General features: G+C 32.1%; 4 protein-coding genes across 4 annotated transcripts; 2 read left to right on the top strand and 2 right to left on the bottom strand.

The window, feature by feature from the left end:
• Positions 1-1243: 1243 nt before the first annotated feature.
• WRKY40 (probable WRKY transcription factor 40) lies at positions 1244-3828 on the top strand. Its single transcript, XM_004507020.4, has 5 exons — positions 1244-1438; positions 1567-1629; positions 2019-2363; positions 2834-2950; positions 3077-3828. Exons 1-5 carry the CDS (start codon positions 1364-1366, stop codon positions 3422-3424), a joined length of 948 nt encoding a protein of 315 aa, XP_004507077.1. The 5' UTR covers positions 1244-1363; the 3' UTR covers positions 3425-3828.
• A 1491-nt stretch (positions 3829-5319) lies between these two features.
• LOC101512572 (uncharacterized) lies at positions 5320-9998 on the bottom strand. Its single transcript, XM_004507019.4, has 5 exons — positions 9093-9998; positions 6921-6978; positions 6740-6823; positions 6415-6556; positions 5320-6073 (listed from the first exon to the last, which is right to left on the bottom strand). The coding sequence occupies exons 1-5, from the start codon at positions 9550-9552 to the stop codon at positions 5699-5701; spliced, it is 1119 nt and encodes a 372-aa protein (XP_004507076.1). The 5' UTR covers positions 9553-9998; the 3' UTR covers positions 5320-5698.
• A 743-nt stretch (positions 9999-10741) lies between these two features.
• On the top strand, positions 10742-15262 carry LOC101512016 (photosynthetic NDH subunit of subcomplex B 1, chloroplastic). Its single transcript, XM_004507018.4, has 6 exons — positions 10742-11550; positions 12478-12668; positions 13267-13524; positions 14210-14315; positions 14819-14904; positions 15023-15262. Exons 1-6 carry the CDS (start codon positions 10855-10857, stop codon positions 15186-15188), a joined length of 1503 nt encoding a protein of 500 aa, XP_004507075.1. The 5' UTR covers positions 10742-10854; the 3' UTR covers positions 15189-15262.
• A 1385-nt stretch (positions 15263-16647) lies between these two features.
• Positions 16648-18787, bottom strand: LOC101511698 (phosphatidyl-N-methylethanolamine N-methyltransferase). Its single transcript, XM_004507016.4, has 2 exons — positions 18397-18787; positions 16648-17104 (listed from the first exon to the last, which is right to left on the bottom strand). Exons 1-2 carry the CDS (start codon positions 18639-18641, stop codon positions 16855-16857), a joined length of 495 nt encoding a protein of 164 aa, XP_004507073.1. The 5' UTR covers positions 18642-18787; the 3' UTR covers positions 16648-16854.
• Positions 18788-19492: the final 705 nt, after the last annotated feature.

Genomic DNA, 19492 nt, shown 5'->3' with positions numbered 1-19492 from the left:
TGTTTAATATGTTTGATAGTTTTCTTTATATTTATTTATAATCTATGCCTTGATAATCTTGATTCTTCGCTTTGATAGCATCGCTAATTTTGAGTAGTAAAAAATAGTATTTTTCACTTAATATTCAAATGTTAAATAATAAATTTAATAATTCCATAAAAAAAAATTTAATCATATTAATTTGGTCATTGAAATTGTTTTTAGAGTTCTTAAATTATTGTTTGTGACTTTTTTTTTTAACCTTCCAATACTTAACAAAAATTAATTATGATAATTGAGAATACAGTCAAAAAATAATTTATATCAAACGTTTAAAAAATATTTAATTCATAACTTAAACTTGAATTTTAAATAATTCATTTTAATTAAAGTTCGTTAACTATTTTAGCTTTAGCTTAATTAATTAATGTGTGTGATTTGTTTATATATTTATGTCACATATATAATTCGTTTTAGGAGATATTTGTATATATATATATACCAATTATAATTCAAGAATAGTCGGTCCAAATAACATTAATCCACATTTTTAAAAGAAACTATTTAATACTAATTTGTTTCTAGAGATGAGAGTATCTTTCACTTATGTGAGTATTTATTTGAAATTGTCTTGAATTTAATAAAAAAAACTGTTTTGATCAAATTAGAATATAGGTGTAATTTTTTCAAGATATTTTAAATTACAAACAATTGCAAAAATGTAGTGTTAATATTTCCTTCCCTCTTGAATCTACTATTTTAATAAAAACAATAATATTCATTTTTATGGACAAAGGGGTATCCATGGGGCAGGATTTTTATAAACCCTAATTTACTTATTTTCTGGATCAATTATAGAAAGCCCTCATCTCAACACACTATCTGCGTTTGGTCCTCCTCTCACACTTCACAACACCTGATTCTTGTCACGCTTCACACCACCCCGTTCTCACGTTTCAGAGCACTCTCACGCTTCACCCTTCAGAGCACCATGTTGTTAAATATATAATCATTTTATTATTCCGCACATGAAAGAAAAAAAAAAAAAAACCATCAAACATAGGTAAATTAAAAAATGCGCGTATTTAATCGAAACATTGGTTGCTACAAGACCAACTTTGTATGTTAATGTTCGTGTATGACAGCTCTTGAATTATTAATTAATAAATAAACAAGTGGGATATATAATTTGATATTTCTCACATGTGTCTCTTTCCACTCAGTTTCCTTACTCAACTTGAGTTTCTCAAGTGCTATCTATATATACACTTATATTTATATATATTCTTTTATCTTAGTTCATGCACTTCTATCTCTATTAATACTTCATTTGTTTTTTGCTTCATACAATTCCAAAGGATAATACAAATTTTATTTCACAAAAATGGATTGTTCATCATATATCAATACTTCATTGGATCTCAACATTAATCCTTATAGAGTTCATGAAGAAGTTCCTGTAAGTATACACAAATTTAAATTATATGTATATATGTAGCATTCAATTAATTGGATGCATTTCATAGAAGCTCTTGTTTTGAAATGATTGGCTTATATTATTGTCATTGTTGTTGTGTTGATTTTTAGAAGAAGGAGGTTGGAAGCAAACTTTTCTCCTTGGGGATGACCAAGTTTTCTTTGAAAGAAGAGGTTAGTTTGGTTGATTTTTTAATTAATCAATTGATTTTTTTATTGTATTTTGATGTTATTTGAACTCTTATATATGAACCTAAGTATTTGTGAAATTGTTTGAGAGAATTTATTGAAACAGTTTATGACATGTTTGGATATTGTTTTCAGCTTACTTTTATAAGTTTTTTAGGATAGTGGTTTTTGTAAGTTATCTAGATGAGTTTATGAAAATAAGTTGAAAACAATTTATAAACATATGATAGGTTGTTTTTATAAGGAAATACTTATGTTTATTGATAAGATCAAATAAGTGAATCGAAACAAACACGTAGGCCATTATGGAATGACCCTTTTGGCTAAAACTATTGAAAATGATTCTAACTTATGCTATTGATTCCAAATTTCAGTCCACTGATGAATTAGAGGAGGAGCTGAAAAGGGTGACTGCAGAAAACAAAAAATTGGTGGAAATGCTCTCAGTGGTTTGTGAGAACTACAACAGTTTGAGAAGCCATTTGATGGAATATATGAGGAGAAATCCTGAGAAGGAACTTAGCACATCATCAAAAAAAAGGAAATCTGAAAGCAGCAATAATAACAATAATAGTAATTTGATGGGAATCAACAACAATGGAAACTCTGAGAGTAGCTCTACTGATGAAGAATCATGTAAGAAACCAAAGGAGGAAGAAAACATCAAAGCCAAAATTTCAAGAGCTTATGTTAGGACTGAAGCATCTGATACAGGCCTTGTAAGTTTCTTAATTTTATTTCTTTTATAGTTACTCCCTTAGATTCCTAACATTCATTCATTCTATAATTTGGATTCTTGGGTTGGGTTACTTGTGGTAATATAGCATAGACCCAACCAACACATGTGGTTGGTTTGAGTAGTCAGGGGCTCAGACAACTTAAGCAAGCAGTCCAGGAATTAATCTTTGGCTTTTTTGTATGGGGAAAACCTAGTAGGGAGGGGAGAAGAGTCGGGCATCTTAAGCAAGTGGTCCCTGACTCTTGTGTATGGAGAAAAATTGGTTGAGAGTGGAGAATCCACCTTGTGTTTACAATAGGTTTTCTGACAGAGACTAGTCACTGTTAAACAACAATGGGTACTTTGTACCTATAAAATGACTAGAAAATATATATAGCATAGACTCAAAAAGTACTAAAGTGTGTATAACTATTGAAGTTTTGACATGTTTTTTCCTTTTTGTGATTTCAGATTGTGAAGGATGGATATCAATGGAGGAAATATGGACAAAAAGTGACTAGAGATAACCCTTGTCCAAGAGCTTATTTCAAATGCTCTTTTGCTCCAAGCTGCCCTGTCAAAAAGAAGGTAAATCCAAGTGCTAACATAAACCACTTAGATAAATAATTCAATTCTATGTAAAATTATGTGTAACAGATGTGCATCCAAACACGCACTAAGATTTTGCTCATGTTTGGTTAATTATTTATTCAGGTGCAAAGAAGTGTGGATGATCAATCTGTGCTTGTTGCTACTTATGAAGGGGAGCACAATCATCCTCAATCATCTCCAATGGAGGCAACATCCGGTTCCGGCCGTAGCGTGAGCCTTGGTTCGGTACCTTGTTCAGCTTCTCTCAACTCAACAGCACCAAAAGTTGTTACTCTTGACTTAACAAATTCTAAGAGCAGTAAAGATTCTAAGAATAATGAACCAAGAAAAGATTCACCTAAGTTACCAAAGAATTTGGTGGAACAAATGGCTACTTCTTTGACAACTGATCCTAATTTTAGAGCAGCACTTGTTGCAGCCATATCAGGAAGATTGATGCACAATAATTAAGAGAAGATTTGGTGATTTTTTTGGAACCTGAATCCTCTATAGCTGATTTTATGGTGCAGTGAGCACTAAACCGTTAGATTAACAGAGATAAATTTTCTCTATCTTAATCTAACAGTCTGCAACTGAGAGTCGACTGCACCATAAAGCCGACTGTAGATGATCCAATTTGGATTTTTAGCTAACTTAATGTCAATTGTTAAGTATTCCATAAAATGGATGAATTTTTTTTAGAGTATAGGATCTCTATGTAAATACAACATAGAAGATTGAGAAGTATATTTATCGATTTGATCCTTTAAGTGGAAATAAAGTTCCACTAAGGATAGCATGTTGAGGTTATATTGAACAATAGCAAATAGTTCTTGGAAAAATTTCTGGATGAAAAAAGAGTTTCTTACATCTCATGTTACTAGCTTGATATTTTAAATTTTAAAAACTATGTTACACATCAATCATGTATTATTAATAATGAAATATAATCCATGAAAGCATGGAGGATAAAAAAGAGAATGTGCATGATGAGAATCTTCAATTGAAAAATATTATTATTTTAAGATTTGAGGCTTTCCATGGAAAGAGTTTAATAAGCATGTGTTTGGTTTCACAAAAGAAAGCTACAAATTATATAATGTGGATATGACATGCTTTTGTATAATTTATATGTGAAAATAAACACGTTTTCAAGATTCAGATAGTTTATCATTTTAAAAAACACTACTTTTAAATTAAAATTTATATTTCAAAATAAGTGCATATTTTTTTAAAAGTTAAATATATGAACAAAAAATCTAGTGCTATATTGCATTTTTGATCAAGATATGCAACTGAATATTTCTTTCCAATAAGACTAAATTTTGCATCTTCTTGGACTATAATTTTAGCTGTTACCTCTAGACTGATAATAATGTTTGTTTTGTTTGGATAAAATTAGGAATTGTGGTAATAAAAAAATATTCTACTAACAGGTATTGGTGTAGTTGTGATCCAACTTCATTTTCAACCAAATTGGCCTAAATGTTCAGAAGCTAGATCTTATCAAGGCAATTTTTTTAACTGATTTCATGAAATCGGGTAGAAGGTAAAATGTAGTAATAGGTATCCTGATCCTCTAAGGTACCTACTATTCAACAAAAAGTAGTTGAGTTGTATAGGCAAATTACACTTTGAAATTGTTAATGTCAATCAAAATAATCTATGTTTTTAGAATTGACAAATACATCTCTAAATTTATATAATTTCAGTCAAAATAGTCCTTTTAACTTTTATCGATAAATATTAAGATATAATGCATTAACTAATTGTATAACTCTTCTACGTTGATCTTATATCAATATTATTGAACCAGAGACTAACTTGCCTATGAAATTTATATCGCTTAAGGACTAATTTTTCGTAGTTAGGTAATGCACAATTGTAAATTTGTAGATAAGGTTACTTAAATTTCACAAGCAAATTAATCTCTAGTGAACTAACAATGATACAATATCATGTGCAATATGAAATGTTTACTTAACATGTTATGTCATAGTCTTTAACAAAAAAAAATCGGTAGAAGGATCATTTTGAATGTCATTTTACAAATTTGGGGATGAATTAGTCAATTTGCACAAATCAGATACTATTTTATTTTGTTTGATGCTTACAACTTCAAGAAAAAGTAGTTCAAAAGAGTCCAGCACTTAACCTTGATGAACATGGACCAAGTAGGTAATACTTGCCTGTACAATGTTGACGGTGAGACACTAGAGACTTAATTAAATATAGAGCAAGTGCTAAGAGTGAAGAAAAAATCACAAGGTAGGGTTTGGTCCCTCCTATCATAGGGTAAAGAACATAAAGAAACTAGTTATTCATGACCACGTACTTAACGTAAGAGGAAAAGGGTAGAGAAGAAATTCAACAACTAAGACTATTTTGCATCATATCTTTCAATACACAAGAACATGAATAATTGCCAAATTCACTTTGCTTTTCAAATACAACTTTCTACTGCCTATTTCATTCATCAATATCTGTATGGATTTTGTACACACACAACCTACCCATCTTCCCTAACAACTACCCGATTAACAACAAGGCCATTTAACCAAAGCCATAGTACTACTAAGTGGAGGGTCCATGATTCCCTGCCGTCGAAATTTCCTGTTGGATAGAGATCAAGCAGCTCACTTCGTGACTTGTAAAAATCAGAAGCTAAGAATCTCAACTATATAATCTTGATCAACAGTTGAGATCATCGACTATAGTGACCACTGACTACGGGGAATCCGCTTCTTAAGAGGAGAAGCTCAACTTGTTCACGGCTAGCAACAAATCCACATTGGTTGGATCCTCATTTCTCTTCTCTTTGACCTTAGAGTTGACGGAGCCGCTCTCTTTGCCTTCTCCTTCTGCATTGGAGAAGATACACTCCTTGAATCTGAAGCAACTGATAAGGTGATCATTCGTTAGCCCGGCCACTTGCATGAAAGTGTAGATGACTGTCGGTCCCACGCTTCTGAATCCTCTCCTTACGAGGTCTTTACTAATGAATTCTGCTTTTGGAGATTTGGCAGGTACCTGACGTGGGTACCTGAATTGGCTGACTATAGGCTTATTGTTCACAAAGTTCCAAATGTAGTTGTCAAAAGACCCAAACTCTTCTATTACCTGTGCATTTCAATAAGGAAAAAATGTAGATAAAGACAAAAAACCTTGATGTTTGAAAGTTGTAGACTAGGAAAATTACACCAATGATCCAACCCTTAAAAGTTAAAACAAGTTGAATCGATATTTTATATATTTTTAACCTAGTCTTCTCACAAAATTTTGTTTTTCTCACAAAATTTTCCATGGTAGGTAGCAGATTAGTTTGAAAAGTAACACTCTAGATTCATTCACTTCAACAAGAGTCTTTTAATTTAGAAGGAAAAAAAATAAGAAAGCGATAGATTGCAACTTTTACACATGCTGTACATAAGACTAGACAATCATGCTGTAAGAGTATTTACCTTACACATCTGGCGTGCATTTTCAATTATGGACCGCAGCCTGAGCTCCGACAGCAATGAGTTGGCAGGACTTCCAGGTGCAACTATCTTTTTCTCGTTCATTCTTGAAACCGCACATGGATCAAAATCCAAAAATACTTCCCTGTGTTTATGGATACATCACAGCCATTAATTCAGAGCTAAATTTTTAGTGCATTTTCTGCATACGACATCATCTGAATCCATCAAGAGCCACATAGAAGCACATAAAATGAGCAACCTTTTCTGATTTATGAGTGTAAAATGCAACCCATTTAATTATATATCACAGAAAATATATCAGTACCGAAATAACTGTCTTTTGCCAAGAATGGTGGGCCACGACAGTTCCGCCAAGGCTCCAGAGAAGCTGAGTAACTCAAACAGTTTCCTGCACAAAAACCAAATTCCCGCATTGAGACATAGTTCCAATCTGGAAGCTGAGCGAAAAGAGAAGATTGTGCTAACACCATAACAAACCCACATACTTGTCGCCGTGAATAGGAACTCCCCACTCTTTGTCATGAAAAGCAATATAACATGGTTCTGAAACAAATGAGAGCAAATTAGAGGGAAAATGAACAAGAAATTTGCAATTACAATGTTGAAGTAACAGATACTTCTTTATTTTTTTATTAAATATAAAAAACCACTGATGTATGTATGTCGCCAAAGTGACATACAATTATCTGTCCAAGTCAACATACAGGCACATCACAATAATGATGTGTTCATGCTTTATAGGTTGCATGTGATCTATTAAACATTGAAGAATTATGGAAGAACGTCAGTAGAAGAATCATATGAGCCATGTGAACTACACTAACTGCCAAATGATGACTTCCCAATATAGGTAGAAAACATTAATATGATGACACATGACGTGATACAGATGAGAGATGACACGAACACAGAACATGACAAATTTAAAAATTAAAGAGCATGGATTGAATAGAATGTATAGAATTAAAACAAAAATCTTAAATCAAAAGAGAGAATTCGTGTTTTAAAAATGAACATGCGTTTTAATAGACATAATAAAATGCTGTGATTTATCCAATTATTGTGATATTTCCATACGTATTGATATAAAAGTTCAAACAGTACATGTGATATTTCTGAAGTTTCTGTCACGGGTCTGACATTGGTACGATACCAATAAATAAACTATTTTGAAGTGTTTAGGCTGCCTTTACGAAAGGTATGAATCTTCCAAGCTAGCAGTAAAAAAGGTTGAGCAATGAGCATCCATAAGCAGAGTTATGGAAGGAGGCAAATCAATGCAACCCTTGTTAAGCATATTAGTAGCAACTCAAAACTGCCTTCAGCTGCAATGTATAACTCTTAATCGCTACTATGGGCAGGCATGTCATGCAGAAAAGCATTACATACAAGAAAAATTGAGGATGAACATGGAACTATTCATGCATTGCTAACTATATTTTAGTCTTAATCACTTGTTTATAATGTTTAATTGGAACCAGAATAAGCATTGTACTATCAATCATGAGACCACAGTCAGTGAGTGATGTAGAACACTATTTGGAAATAAAATTGTTCTATAGAAGCTAAAAATGCAATTTACAAAGACACAGAACAAATTTCACATTTTTTAAAGCTTCCAACCTAAGAAAATCAAAACCAAGAATATATCTCACAACTAAGCCATCATACTCAGCTCAAACATGAAATGCTGTCTACATACGATCTGCTACAGCCAAAATTCCACATGATTTCCATGTCAAATGACTAATTAACTCACTAAAGTGCTAAATGATAAGGTGGCTCGCTAAACCTAAGTACATTACATAGTGTTCGGTTGAAAGTAAATGAAAGACAGAGAATGGGAAAAAATCATTCCTCACTCAATTATGGCTCCCAACAATATTAAGGGGTATTTACTCAAAATAAAGAGGGTCGAAGCCTAAAGAAAGAGAACTAAACAACAATCAGTCTAGGAGTGGAAACTCCCAACACATCAGCAGAAAACAAAACTAACTTGAGCACGACACTAATATTTGAGGATTTTAGAGAAGAGAGAATATGATTTAATGAAATCTTAACTGATATTCTTACATTAAATGTTATACGGGTGTAAACTATAAATTAACATTTTTCCTCCATTAAAATCTCTCCCCTCCTCACGAACCAAACAATAAGAAGGTTATTTCCCTTCTCTTCTCTTCTCCTGCTCTAGCCAAACCAAATATCTCCCCTCCCTTCCCTCCCCATCCTATTTGAACCAAACAAAATTCTCATAAACACTGTGCTTGCAAGCCTTTCCACAAATTTCTCATTTTTTACATCGCAGTCAATTACAACCTTACAGTTACATCCAAAGCTCAAACCAGTAGTACCATCATCACAATTCTCAAACAATAATCTATTCACATAAGGACTAATAATTTATAAGACTATTTGAAAGAGATTAAAGAAACAACTTATGATATGTCCATAATTTATTTTCAGCTTATTTCCATAAATTCTCTGGTATAGCTAAGGAAAACAACTTATAACTTATATGAAGCAGTTACACTTTATTTTATCTTGTGATAGAAATAGTTTGTACTGAGCACTTACTAGTATATGATAAGCACTTAATTAAGATCTTTATCCAAACAGAGCCTAAGCTAATCAGGAACATAAACAAATGAAAATACCTGTATTTGGTGTAACCCAAGTACACCTTTTCTTGCCCTCCAAGCCATCACTCGAATCTACCTCAACAGGAGCAACCACAGCATCAGTACCCAACTTCCCAATCTTTGAACCAATCGGTTTCTTCCTCAAGTGCCGCGCCAGCGCCACCTTCCCGCTCGACGAAGCGCCACTACTATAAGTCGAAGAATCCGTTGATGAAGCATCCGAAGAACACGAAGCATTCATCGACACATTCTTCACCACTGCCTGATGGCAATGATCCCGTCGCTTCGAAATCTCCGGCGTAACCACCACACATTGCGGATTCATAACCACCTCCGAAGCCTTCTTAGTTTCCGGCGCCGGTTTCTTAACCACCTTGAAGAGACGCACCTTGTTTCCGGCGGGAACAAGCACCGGCCGTGACTCATGATCACCGACGGTAACATTCATGGATCGAACTCTCGGTGGACCCGACATTGCAAAATTCAAACCCTAGATTATACAATTTTCTTCTCAAACTCTCTTGGATTTCAATGCCGAATACCCAATTCAAAGTTTCGTGTTTTCAAACACTGAATTGGAAGAAAAGATGATAAAAAAAAATTAACTTGGTTTTGAAAATTTAGAATTTCAACGCAAAACCCTAGAAAGAGTAAAGGGTTTCTTTTTTGGGAAGGATTTTTAATTTAACTGAAAAATGAGGTAAATTTCTTTGTTCTTTTTTGGTGTTTTTTATTGTGTGTATGAAAAAGATAGAAGCTTTGAATGGGTTTGTTTGTTGGAGTGAGGTGTTAAGAGTGATGAGAAAGTTGCAGAGAAAGAGTGAGAAAGTGAAAGGTAATTTTCTTTTGTTTAACTTGAATGGAAATTTGTTGGTGGAGAAAGCAACGAATCAAGAAGAGCACTGTAGAGAGAGAAAGAAGAGAGAGAGAGAGAGGAAAGTTGATGGTAGACCAATGAGTGAGTGGTACGTAAGAAAGATAAATTAACTATAAACGACATGACACTTTTGTCGTGGCTCAAGAGAAATGAATGAGTAGGAAAGAGAAATTAACTATAAACGACATGACACTTATTTGAATGAGAAGATTGGGCTAAGTTAAGTATCTAACGGGATAACTAGTTAAATGGCTATAACTGATCAGAGTGTATTCAACAACAAAAATCTAATATATATATAATTTATTAATTAATATTAATTAACTATAATTTAATTAATAATTATTATTGATAATTAATTAGTTAATTAATCTAACAGCAATTACGTCTTAAGAATAGAAATCATTTTTTAATAGTATGAATTGGTATATCAAATGTAAGTAAAAATTCTAAATTAAATAATAAAATTGATATTAAACATCATGGAAGTAAGAAAATCCATATACTTAACTTAATGTCTCAAGAACACCTTGAATATTGCAACCCATTAATCAAGAAATGTTGAAGCAATGCACTAATTTTTTGCTCAAATAATACAACTCTTTAAGAAAATATATTGAGTACCACAACTTTAACAAAATTATACTTTCTAGCATAAGGTCAAGGACTCACAACAAAAAATTAGTACTTTTAAAATGGCAACACTATAGTTGTTTATAACCAGAAGAAAAGATTGATGATCATTGGTAACAATATAAACTGAACATACAAAAAAAAGGAATAGATGGGACCCACTTATCCAACTCATTTCCACACATTCTACTCTTCAATATGTTCCATCTTTGTAGCAAAAACAAATTCCAAAAACAAAATAAGAAACAAATTTGAAAAACTCAATCAATGGCTGCAACATCAACACATTATTCACTTCTTATAAATCAAAAACCTTTCTCACATTTCCTTACAAACCCACCTTCCTTTCCTTCAAATTATCCATTATATAGTTCCAATAAAAGACGAGTTCAAATTCTGGCTGGAACAATTGTTGGTCAAGTTTTACTTACCGGGCCGAATTCTAGATTACAGGTGCCACATTCCCTTGAGAACCGGAGGGTTAAGACCGGAAGAAATTCTAATAGAAGACCAAGTGTTTGTGTCAATGCCAAAAAGAAAAATCCATGGCTTGACCCTTTTGATGATGGAGAAGACCCCAACCTTGAATATGGTTCATTGTTTTCAGATGGTAAACAAGAAGAAGATCCAAGGCCACCAGATAATCCAAACAACCCTTATGGATTCTTGAAGTTTCCAGCTGGTTATTCAGTTGAGATAGCTTCAATTGGATTGAAAGTTAGAGGTGATGTTAGGAGGTGTTGTTGCGTGGTGTCTGGTGGTGTTTATGAGAACCTATTGTTTTTTCCAACTATACAGTTGCTTAAGGATAGGTACCCTGGTGTTTTGATTGATGTGGTTGGTTCTGAGAGAGGGAAACAGTGTTATGAGTTGAATAAGAATGTTAGATGGGCTAATGTTTTTGATCCTGATGATGAGTTTCCTGAGCCTGCTGAGTATACTGATTTTGTTGGAGTTTTAAAGGTTGGTTGGCCACCATATATTTTCTAAATACTTTGTGTGAAGTGAGTTTAGATATTTTATCTTCGGCAAATGTTTAGATCGACAATGAATTTAACAGAATTATGACGTATCATAATAATTTTGACAAAAACTATACTTTTGAGCTTTAATAAAATTATGATGTCAGTATGACTTGGTCAAATTTACCGTGATTCCAAACATACACTTAAAAGTTTGGGACAAAAAATCGATCTTACCTTTCTACATGAACATTGTAGAAAATGAGTTTGATAGACACCGTAAAAATCCAATATATTTTATCATTGTCATATTTGTAAACAAGTTTTAAGAATAATATTATGATACAACAAGACAATCATATATATAACAGCGATCAAACCTTATTGCACTAAGTAACGTTGGTTACATTGATCAAACCACTCTATTAATTATACTCTAAAAGATAATAATAGAAATATGGTATTAATTGTGTAATTAGGTTCATTGGCAAGTGATTGAGTTCAAATGGTTAATGAGTTACGTTAAAAACGAACGATCAGAGGTTCCTGAGTTTAAAATCTGATTGCAACGATCATTGATCATATTTTATTTATCTCTAGGCCAAACTTCGAATACGAGGACTCATTTTCCTTAGGAGTCAGAGGATTAAGACAAAAAAATCAATGTGAAATAAAACACTACTTAGTGCATAACATTTAGCTTAAATTGTTTTTATGTATAAGTGTTCAATGATTTCTATCATGCAATTGCAAAAACTTTATGTGCATTTTACACAGTTTAGGGACTTCCCTCATATGAAGAAGCTTAAGAAATACTTTATTATTATTACAACAATATTGCAACCTTGCAATCTAACCTCAAAACGCTTCAAAACTCCCCTGCTTGAAATTCTCTAGAAACTGATGCATTACTGCATTATGCTTACAGAGTAGATACTATGACATGGTGTTAAGCACAAAATTGGCAGGCATCGGGCATGCAGCATATTTATTCATGACAACTGCAAGAGATAGAGTTAGTTATGTCTACCCAAATGTGAATGCTGCAGGAGCAGGATTGCTTTTATCTGAAACATTCACACCTGATTCTCTAAATCTTTCAGAAGGAGGATACCATATGTGAGTTAATGTAACAACACAAATGATTTAGTGTGTTTTTTGTTTCTGCGCTAACAAATATTGATTTTGAACCAATTGATTTTGGAAAATAGATTTTAGTCGAGTTGAAAGCAAAAAGAGGTTTATGTTTAGATAATAAATTCATGAAAAAATTTTTTTTTTCATTTCGTGTTCGGATAGTTTAGATCAAAATTGCTTTTGAGTATATATATATCTGCCACTTTTAATAAATTTGAAAATTGATTCTATGTCACTGCAAAAGCTAGAAATCTAAGCTTTTCATGGCATGTTTGGAATCCCAGTAGACAGGTTTGAACATGTGGCGGTTATGAAGCTCCAAGAGGGAGCTTCTCCTTGGACGCACGGTACACACCCCTTTAAACGTGAATGCAAACACATACTCGGTAGAATATAGTTTGGGGATGTAATCAGTTTTGGTATTGATAGTCCAACATAACTAATTTGTGGTTAAACGTGCCCAAACTTGATTCAGGATGTCTCAGTGTAGAACCAAACATAGGCTTAGACTTACCTTAGGTAGTTTTTAGTGAAAATTTTCTTTAACTGAGGAACATTTCCAATGAGTTTTTCGTACCAGGTACCATCAGATGGAAGACTGGTTAGGAAAACCATTTCGAAGCGTTCCACGGCAGGTTGTGCCGCCACTTAAAGTATCGATTTCGAGGAAGTTGAAGGAAGTTGTGGAGGAAAAATACACAAAAGCAGGTGTAAAGAAAGGAAGATATGTTGTGATTCATGGGATACAATCAGATTCAAAGGCATCAATGCAGTCTAGGGGTGATCCTGATAGTTTACTACCACTTGAAGTGTGGGCTGAAATTGCTGATTCTTTAAGGTATGAAATGTTGCACTCTAAAATATAGTCTGTCTTATGCCATCATTTAAGCTTGTAGAATTTTTTTCTCAACATACAAGTGTATATGATTGGTTCTGTGGTGATGAAAATTGTTTTTTGAATGAATTGATGTTGGTCAAAAAGTGAAATGAATGTAAAGTAATTAATGTTTCAATACATTTACGAGAAAAAAATAATTTTTAGTAGTTAATGTTTGGACCAAAATTACTTTTGAGTGTGTATATGTATTGTATTTGCCACTTTTATTAAAATTGAAAATTGTATCTTATACCTAGAAATCTAAGTGTATATTTGATATTTCGGTGAATTTGTCTGAATTATGATGAGCCACAATGATTTTGCAAAAGCTACAACTTATAGTTTTTCATTTTCATGATGGCTCAATGTGATTCTGGAAAACACTGATACGAAATATGCACTAAACTTTTCGGTAAAATTGAGTTGGCGATGGAATCTATTTTAGGACAGAAAGTCATACATAACTAATTGTTGGCCAAACATGATTTGACCAACCCAAACGTGAATGTTTTACCATTGAATCAAACATAGGTTAAGACTTGTTAATTATTATTGTTACACCAAAAAAAAAAATGTCCTATTTAAAACATTGTCTGGTATGTATGTTATGGGACAATATTTTTTAAAATTAATATACTTGTAACAGGGAATTTACGCCACTTTTTGTCATTCCACATGAGAAAGAAAGGGAAAATGTTGAGGAAATTGTTGGAGAAGATTCCTCCATAATCTTCATAACCACCCCTGGACAGGTACTCAAGTATCTTATAGTTTTTATAAATTTTGCATGCAACAAACTTGAAGAAAAAACTAGGTAGTAAAAAATGTCAAGACATTGAAATGTGAAGTAATGAAAATGAATGATCAAGTCACTAAATAATTATGTTTCTTCAATATAGAAAAACCATAGGAAGGGGAAAGACAAAAATAAGGGACAGAGGAATAGGCTTTTGAGCATAAATAGTGTCTTTGTTTCTCCATTGGCATAGTCTTCATGCGATCTGAATTCGAATTATATGTAGTCACCAATTCACACCTACAATGTAGTTAGCGATTTATAACTGCTAGATGGAGATCAATCGTCTAGCATAGTGAACTTTTGTTTGAATCTAATATATTGTAATTTAAATGAGTCATCTAATCTTCATCTAGTAGTTTTAATTCCTTGACTATAGTGACTTTGAATTTGTGATTGCATGGAATTTGGATCAGAAATGATATTAATGCGATTTCATTCTCTTGTTGTATGGCTTAGATGGCTGCTCTTATTAATGATTCTGCCGGAGTCATAGCGACCAATACAGCTGCAATTCAGCTTGCAAATGCGCGTGACAAACCTAGGTATTTTTATCATTCATATAAATTACAACAGTTCCCTAAAAGGCGCATTTATTTAGCTTTGTTTCAAGCTACAAAACGATTACATTGCTCCAACAAAAGTGTTCCTGATTTTATGCAGTGTTGCACTATTCAGCTCCCAAGAGAAGGGAAACAAGTTTGTTCCGCAGTCTGAAGAGAAGAAATGCATTGTGATATCATCGAAAACGGGAAAGTTGATTGATATCGATGTTGAGGCTGTAAAAAACGCAATTCAAACTTTCAATCTTTCTCTAGCTTTTGCATAGCCTTGGTTTCTTGTTATGTGGTTGTGCTAACTGTGATTAAAACTTTTAGTAAAGACAGAATGTATATTGACAAATTCATGGTTTTGTTCGTGCTAAAGATAACAAAGCATGTGCATTAAAGTGAAAATCAAAAGTGTAAAAATAAAAGTCGAGAAACATGTGAAACAGCACGCACATATCTTGTGACATAGAAAACGAAAGATGAATCTTTTTTATCCAAACAACAAACAAAAAATGTGAATCCTTATCACATGAGGAAGATTGCATTTATTGAAGTTATCACCTAAATCAATGTCAAATGTGTTATTTAGACATAGGAGTGGGAATAGGTCAGGTCAGACTTTAAAAGGCTTAAGTCTGACTTACGATTAATTTTTTAGGCCTACGGTTTTTTTTCCGACCTAACCTTTTTAAAAATTTGATATGGCTTGAAATCATATTTAAAAGTTTTATTCACATTAAAACATTTAAATGTTATATTTTACATTTTTTTTAAATAGACTAAATTATACCTTTATATTAAAGAGAAATTAATAAAATTATAATCACATATAATAAAATAATAACTAACAAGTATGTGCTGCAATAATCTTTCAAGAATACATAATTAATCTTTATACATATATCAAACTACATACTATATCCATACTAATTTACATGATGCTCTCCACGTGCCAATACTAATATACATATTTATATATATTAAACAAAAAATAATATTTGGTCTCAAAGAATAGATTTTTTCCTAAAACAAACGCACCATCCAATATTACCTCTCAAACAAAGATGAAACGACGACTACTGAGTGATTCTCTAATTGAATAGCTACTGAATATGGAACCACTACCGAATATGCTAATTGAATAGCTATTGAATATAGAACTACTACCGAATATGGAATCGCTACCAAATTAAACGCCTATCGAACATGAAACGAGTAATTTTCTAATTGATAGACTTTAAAATAAGAAATAATATTATTAATAAATAATAATAAAAAATAACATTAATAAATAATAAAATATATATAGACGGACCTATTAGGTCTAATAAGTTTTTTTATAAGTCTAAGTCTGACATATTTTAATAAATAGACTTTAAAAATAGTATAGTCTAACCTTTTTATTAAATAGGTCAGGTCACACTATAAATAGATTAGACCATAAGCCTCTACCGAAAGATTTAGCCTATTCTCATCCCTATTTGTACACATGATTTTCTACACCATATACCATTGAGAATGTACATGAGTCCCAAGGTGAGAGAACAAGCATCTAAGAAGAGAGTTACACGGCATAAATATTCGATGTCTTGTCCATATTTGTGTTTGAAAAACATTTCTCAATCAGTTTACACTTTGACGCACTTGAGATACATATGTCAAGAGCAGCGGAGATGATTTCTTGGCCATTGGACTAACCCAACAGCTGACCTTTGGCTGGAAAGACTGGAGAGGCAATAGAGAATCCAAGTCCGTGTTGAGAGTCAGAAATCGACTAAGTTTACACGTTGCAGTTCATTTCAAAATAGTTTTGTGGAATCATAACATATAAATAGACATGACATTCAAGTACATAGGGAAAGAAACAGAAACATACAAAGAATTTGGCACCTCAGATGCTACTGAATCTTCCAAGTTATATCTAATCAATCTACTGAAACTAAATCAATTGAGTGGCTTGGCGCGAGTCGACGGATCTTCCTTTGATTCGACACGCATCATAAACACGTATCCTAAAATCCACAGGAGAATGTACTGAAAAGGAACCCATGCAAGGCATGCAACAAGACTCATGATACTGCCAACATACTGAGGATCACTGATGACCCCGAACGGGAACTCGGTTACCCAAGGAATAGTTTTTCCAAAGCGTACGCCGTAGTACGTGCCAGCCTCGCCAAGCAGCTGATAAACCCTGTCATGTGACAATATCCATCATCGTGATTAGTTAAATTCCAAAGTAATAGATTCAAACAATTGTTTCCTTAGTTAAAAAATAAGGCATAGTGATAATAAGCTCATCAAACTTCTTTGAAGATACAATGATGAAGGATACACTGTTTCATCATCAAAAAGATGGTATTCATATATGTAATTCTTCTTCATTTAATATTTTGTTTAAGAGGAATAAATTTGCAAAACATTACATCATTTGTTGATATATATAATTCCCTGAATGACCTGCAGGTAACAGTCTCTTGCTGCAATACTTCCCAAATTAAAACATAATGTATTTTGTTTTTAACTTTTGTAAAATCACATATAAGAGTTATGTTTTGCAGGGTGCTTGATAACCTTGTTTGGTAATAATAAAAAAAGAAAGTAAAAACATCACTTCTGCAATTATGATACTTCACATTAAAGGTGTGTCTGATGTCCAACAATACAGACAACGCGACGACACATGCAGTTAATACAATAGTGCAGTGTCTGGTGTTTGCATGAGTGCTTCATAGCTTAAGACAATAGTATTCTCCTATGTCAGTCACACAGAACACAGGTACAGCAATTCCACACCACATGATTGAATATCATCTTGAAAATAAATTATATCCCATATGTTAGCATTATGAATTTACACCATTGCACCAATTAGCATATCAAACTAAAACATTTATTTCACAATCAATTACAATATCAGCAGCTTCCTAAAAAATCCTTTTAAGATCTAATTCATATACTTGCATTTATGGATTCACATTGAATTTGACCTAATCATGGTTTGACGCCGTTATTTTAGTAAAAGCTACATTTTCGAGCTTTAACAAAACCAGGCGTCGTCAAGTTCACTGTAAGTTCAAACACACAGTAATAACTAACTACTGCAAAGTATCATTCTATCACCCAATTGAAACAGAAAACTTAATCCAATTTTCTTATCCTAATAGTATCCAATAAAAATCATAAAATTGATACTATAAGTACAGCTCAATCGGTAGCTACAAGGACGTTGATATCTCAGCATTTAAGGTATGTGAGGTTAACCACTAGACTACTTGACAACAAAAAATAATAATCATAAAACTAACCACACATTATTCAACAAATAACAAATTCTTCAAAACAAAAACATCCTCAAAATTTCAGCACAAAATAGTATTACACAAAAAATAAAAAAGGAACAAACTTTATGAAACCCAATTAACAGATCCAAAAATCCAACCAAACCCAGAAAGCAAAAAAAAGATAAATGAAAAAGAAAAGAACCTGAAGTTAAGAAACTGTCCAAATGCAAAAAGGGGCCAAAACCAAAAAGGAGGAGGCCAATAAAAAGAAGAGACAGAGAAAAGTGAAATGAACTGAATTAGCTTCAAAAAATGAGCAACATAAGCCATCATTTTTGAAGGATCTCTTCCTTTCCCACAAATATCTACCCATGATTGAGGATAATTCCAAAGGTAATAGTACAATGGAAATGGTGATAACACTCCAATTGCCAAAAAAAATCCCATTTTTTCACTTTACTGGTAGTAACAAAAATGTTTGATTTTTTATTTGTTCAGAGAAAGATTAGATCTTTTCTCTCTCAAATGGGTTTTGATTTTGATTTTGATTTTGATCACTCCTGAAAAAGAGGGAAAACGGATCTTCATCTCACTTTTTATCCACTTGATACTGATTTATTGATATACTATTATTATTTAAGGGAATCAAATATTTTTATGTGGTCTATTTTATTTACCATTTTTATCTTTAATAGTTTTCTTTTTCTTTTTAAATTATTCAATCACATGTTTCATTTTTATAGTTGCTACGCGTTACTTTTTGATAATAAAAATTCAAATAAATTATATAAAAAAATACAATAAATTTATGAATTATATTTTATCATAATTAAAAAAATGGATAGACAAAATATGAAACGTTAGTAATTAATTATACATCTTTATATTTTTTTTCTATAGTTAAAAAATAATTTAATGTGTAATTTTTTTATCGAAAATTGTAGATGTTTTTTAAATACTCTTTGTATATTTATATATTAAAATTAATTAGGACCTATTTTATTAAGTAAAATGTATATATGACATTCTCCAAATGATCATTCTTTATGGTTCATTTAGTATTGAATACATTTTACAAATTATGGAAAATTTTACTTGCCTCCTTTATAAATTGAGTAGCTTTAAAATGGAAACTTTCATAAAAATACACTTCATTTGTTTCCAATTTATAAGAAAAAGTAAATCAATAAGAGTTGATGAATTTAGTTCAAATTTAATCATCAAAATTAATCTAAATATATTAATTTTTGTTGTATAATAAATATATCAATTTTTATTAATTCATTTTTAATTCTAAA

The sequence above is a fragment of the Cicer arietinum genome, chromosome 6, assembly GCF_000331145.2.
Source record: "Cicer arietinum cultivar CDC Frontier isolate Library 1 chromosome 6, Cicar.CDCFrontier_v2.0, whole genome shotgun sequence".
Lineage (NCBI taxonomy): Eukaryota > Viridiplantae > Streptophyta > Magnoliopsida > Fabales > Fabaceae > Cicer > Cicer arietinum.
The sequence above is the reverse complement of the archived record's forward strand: the minus strand, read 5'-3'. Positions and strand labels throughout refer to the sequence as shown.